At 34.3% G+C, this 5,052-nt stretch overlaps 1 protein-coding gene across 1 annotated transcript in view; it reads left to right on the top strand.

The window, feature by feature from the left end:
• Window positions 4,700–5,052, top strand: part of LOC104711618 (probable galacturonosyltransferase-like 2) — a 1,966-nt gene continuing 1,613 nt past the window's right edge. Inside the window, exon 1 of the mRNA XM_010428316.2 lies at window positions 4,700–5,027. Within this exon, the coding sequence (XP_010426618.1) occupies window positions 4,903–5,027 (125 nt within the window). The 5' untranslated portion in view covers window positions 4,700–4,902. The remainder of the gene's footprint in view (window positions 5,028–5,052) is intronic.

The raw sequence follows: 5,052 nt of genomic DNA on the forward strand, positions 1-5,052 counted from the left end.
CGACGGTGTATTGTATTATGTATTGAGCAACCAAATTTTAGTTTGGAACCCATTATTAAAACTTTCAAGATGGATCGAATGTGACTGCAGCGAATTTTTTGAGCTAGATGAAGCGTACGGCCTTGGATACATACGCCGATCATCAAGCATCTATGATTACAAACTCGTAAGGTTTCGATGTCCTCGTAACTCCAAAGGTAGACGTACCACGGTTGAAGTCTACGAATTCACCTCTAATATGTGGAAGACTATAGACATTAGGTTTGATTGGTTCCTTTGAGTACCACTGGCGAGTGTCTCATTGAGAGGAACTCCTTACTGGGTTGGTCTTCGAGAAGACAATACGGCATTTATACAAAGTTTTGATTTTTCCAAAGAAAGATTTGAACCTTTGGATCAACTACCTTTCAAGTATATTAAGCAAAACTTTATTGCATTAGATATTTTTAAGGGAGATCGGCTTTCATTGTTACATCAATGTTCTGAATCAAGGAAGATAAACATATGGGTGAAAGATTGTATAATGTCTTGGACCAGGTTGATGACCGTGGATATACCAGAACTTCCGGTACTATATGAACATCATATAGTTTTGCCGGCAGTTTATTTTGTTGTCAAGGATAATGAACTTGTCGTATCTGCTATAAACAGAGAGAGAGGATACTATCTAGACATTTACATTGTGAGAAAGAAGAACTTCCAAAGATTTGAAACATCCGTTGGAGATTTTATTTCTATGTCATGCAACTATCGCCCGAGTTTAGTTCGGTTTCCTGGATTTTCGAAACTAAACACGAGTCCGATTGGCCGAAAGAGAATAAATTAATTTTAAGTAGTTTCGTATATATTTGTGGTGGTTTCTCCACCTACATCTATATCTCCATATTATGTGGTTATTACCGATGATGTTCTAATTACTTTTTTCATATTGCTCTCCCTAATAATGTATTTCCTTTAGATTCATATGTCCAATTCGTATTTTGTTGTGTCTTTTATTATTAGATTCTAATCTGAATTCAAGCTTTCTTATACCTTGGTTTCATTTTTTTTTTTTTTGGTACCAGCAGAGGATAAGCAGATAACAATGACTTAAATATGACAAACATTAGACAGCTAATATGTATGAAAAGGTTATATATAAGTTATTAATGCAGCTAATATAATGGCTTAGAATAAGCAAATTTTTGATTTAACTCTTAGAGGCTCTCGAGACCTGTATTTTTTGTATACAAGAATATGATAAACAATATTTATTTCTTTCATACCACCTATGGACTACTGTCCCTTACTTGATACACTATTGCATAATGATTTTTCATCGATGATGTGTTAAGAACGAAGGTAAAGAGACCATGCACAAACGAACATTAGTATTCTTTTGAACTAGATAGATGATATTATTATTTGGCTATATATTAGATAGATGATAACGTATCATGTATGTAATATCTAATTACAGATTTAAACTCTAATCCAAAATCAAAACAAAGTAGGCACAGGAATTTAAATAATTGTCAAATCTATCCGGGACTTCTCACCTAGTTATCTAATTCACAAAATTAATATACATTCCTTGTAAACTTGAATCTATTTATTCCTTGGTTTGGGAGCCGGTCTCCTTTATATATCTCCAGTGCAATAGGATTCAATTCTTCATACCTGAATGGTACGTAGCTGATCTATGGGTTGGAAACCTTTCTTTGGCAAAATCAAAGCTTTGTAGGAACGCTGTATGGTCTTCAAGAAGATCAATCCAATATGGAGTTCCTCTCAAAGAGAGCATCGACAACGGTATTCTAAGAAACCAATCAAAACTGATCATATCTATAACCTACCATGTCTTAGATGGGAGTTGGTCGACTTCAACTATTGGAGGCTTGTTTATTGAATTTCTAGCACATCAAAACCGTATGATCATGTAATCACAACGGCTGAGCCGCTGAGGTATCCACGGCTGTAAGCATCATCGTATTCGTGAAAGTGTCTACCGCATTTTACCTATCTCGTTTCTTTCAGTAACGGGTTCCAAACCAAAAGCTGGTTGTCCATGACACACAAAAAGAGACCGTCGCAGTGCACAATCTTGTAAACCTTGATTGATCGGTCTGGGCGGATTCTTCTAATGGTAAGGTCTTCGATCATCAAATACGGAGGATCAACCACGTTTTTCATCTCCTCAATGACAATGCCCACCGGAAGAAACATTTGCATCATGTTTGATTATAAACCGATGTTCACCATTATTAATTACTCTAAAGTCTAAACAAAATATACTATGGTTAATTATTCTAACCATTATTAATAATTAATGTACACTTCTTATTTTTCTCCATCAGGAAGGACAGCTTAATTCAAATGAAACCCCACGTGAAACGCACATGCATGGCACATCGAACGTCATTTGGGATCAGTTAATTAATTACGGACTTGAATTTAAAAAAAAAATCATCGTCGTAATTAACCGAAAACACGGCTCGTTGTGTTAGTTGCAAATCAACTAGAGTAGTCCATACATCATTTTCAAACGGGTTTGTTACTTTCCCATCGATGTCTACACATTTAGGGGGAAAAAAATAACATAAAACTAATTGTAAACAGAAAAAAATGAAGCAGTAGTTTTCAGTGCCGGCTTAACTAGGAGGGCGGGCAGTCAGTCGTCGCTAACTTTTTGGAGGCCACAATCAAAGGAAAAAAATGGGCTGAAAATAAAAGAAAATAAGCTTTTATGGGGGTTCAAACTCATGATGGGTGAGACACATTAACACTCCTAACGTCACTAGACCAACGAAGCTTTTAAGAAAATAAGGCCGAATTTGCTATATAATATATAAGGCCGCAAGCTGATGTTTCATTGGCTTGGCCTTTGGGCCGGCTCTGAGTGCACCTCGGATACATAAATTAAAGGGGCATATACGTATAAGAAAAAGGGCAAAAGAAAAATTTGTAAGTTAAAAAGGCACAAAAAAAAACTTTGTAAGCTAGAAAGGGGCACAAAAAAATTTTGTAAACTAAAAAATACACAAAAAAAAAAAACTTTGTAAGCTAAAAAGGGACAAAAAAAAAATTTGTAAGTGAAAGAGACACAAAGAAAAACTTTATAAGCTAGAAAGATGCACAAAAAAATATTTATAAGGTAGAAAGGGGCACACAAAAAAAATTATATGAATCAAAGAAACCTAAAAAAAATCAGTAAATTTTTCTATAGGTTAAGGGACATTAGTTTTTTAATTTATCTAGAAATATGTAATATGTTTAAGCCTGCACTGGTAGTTTTGAATCGTAATGAGTAAAGATATATTCATATCATATGTTTCCTGTAGAAACATCTTTTAACAAGTTTTAGATGATTATTACATTTGCCATTTCAATACAAATTTGAACTTAAACTGCCTATGTGTCTCATATCAGTACCAAGTTTACAAGCAAAATCCAATTTCTTTGTTAGAACGATATCATTTATTTTGAATAAAGTGATATCTTTTTCTCCTAGTTTCGGTAGAGCTCTCCTAATGATAATGCGTGGTAGGTCAGGTGGCACTCAACTGGACCTACAATGCAATGATACGTGGCAAATCCTAAGCATGTGTTCTCAACTCCCGCCAATTAATTCCCGGGTCGAACGGACCGGAAAATCAGTTCATCGCTTAAACTTCCGAATTTTCAGACAAAAACAAATACTAAAACTTAGCTTTGTAACTAAGAAGTTTCTGTTAAAGGTGTAGCTTTAAAATTCCAAAGCAGTATTACTTGTTTGCTAGTATATGTGTGTTTTACATATTCATTTACTTTGCCGGAGACAATGTTAAATTAGCAAAAGTAAAACAAAAGAGAAGAGAAGATTATGCATGTAAAAATAATTGCATCCCAAAAAAACGTTTTGTAAAGTTAACAATTTGAATAATTCACGGGAGAGAAAAGGGGGTTTGATTTGATTGAAAAAGTGTTAATATAAAAACTAAAAAGAGTGAGTCGCTTTATAATTTATTAAGCTTTTAACACGTAACACGTAAGGCATCCCATATTAAATGTGTGATAGTGCTAATACGACCACTCAAAATGTGTCACGTACAAACATAGACTACAACTTCACTAACAAGGGGAACACCGAACACACTCACTCATATATGCATACACTGATACACATAGAGATCTTAATTCTTCTCTATCTACTTATGTATATATTAACTGAGAAGACAAATTACAACTTAACCTTAGATTCATAAACATATTTGTATAGAAGTTTTGAACATTTTTCTCAACAATATGAATGGCAATATATAATATTTTTATAAAAAAGTTTATCACCCATGTGCACATCGTGAAATAATATGTCAAATTTTGAATGCTTCATGACCTATGGTTCGGTCGTCGAAAACCACCAAAACTAGGTAATATCTCTGGGGTAATATACATATAGAGTATTACATGGCTTATAGAATTCAAATGAGGAGTTAATACTGTTTAATAATGATGATTGTGGTAAATAAAGACTGACTGAATCGGTCCAAAAACAACATTTGATAGATTTTGGTGAGTTACCCTGAAACCTTAACTCATATAAATACATATATTTTTTCCTTCATAGGGGACAACACGCCAAAACTGAAATCTCGAGGAAACAAATCAAACATTTAATAATGTATTCTTTTTTCTTTTCTCTCTTCATGGCTAAAAAAATACTAATGATTTCGTAAAATAAACGAATAATATCTCGCCGACAAATTTCCCATTCAATAACATTGACTTTCTCGTTACCCACTTTTCATTTCAAACTCACTCAAATTTTTTTCCTAAAGAGTAAAGAAACTTCTCTCCCTTGTCTTGTCTCCTTCTCTCTCTCTTTCTCTCTTTCAAAGCTAATAAATACAACATTTGCATCTAACGTTTCTCTAACACAAAAACATGCACTCGATCAGCTCTTTATTATATCTGACCTTCCTCGCCGTCTTCACCGTCTCTTTCGCCGGCGGCGAGAGGTTCAAAGAAGCTCCAGAGTTCTTTAACTCCCCGGAGTGTCTCACCATCGAAAACGACTACGACTTCGTGTGTTCG

Source organism: Camelina sativa, chromosome 9 (assembly GCF_000633955.1).
Source record: "Camelina sativa cultivar DH55 chromosome 9, Cs, whole genome shotgun sequence".
In the NCBI taxonomy this organism is placed as follows: Eukaryota; Viridiplantae; Streptophyta; class Magnoliopsida; order Brassicales; family Brassicaceae; genus Camelina; species Camelina sativa.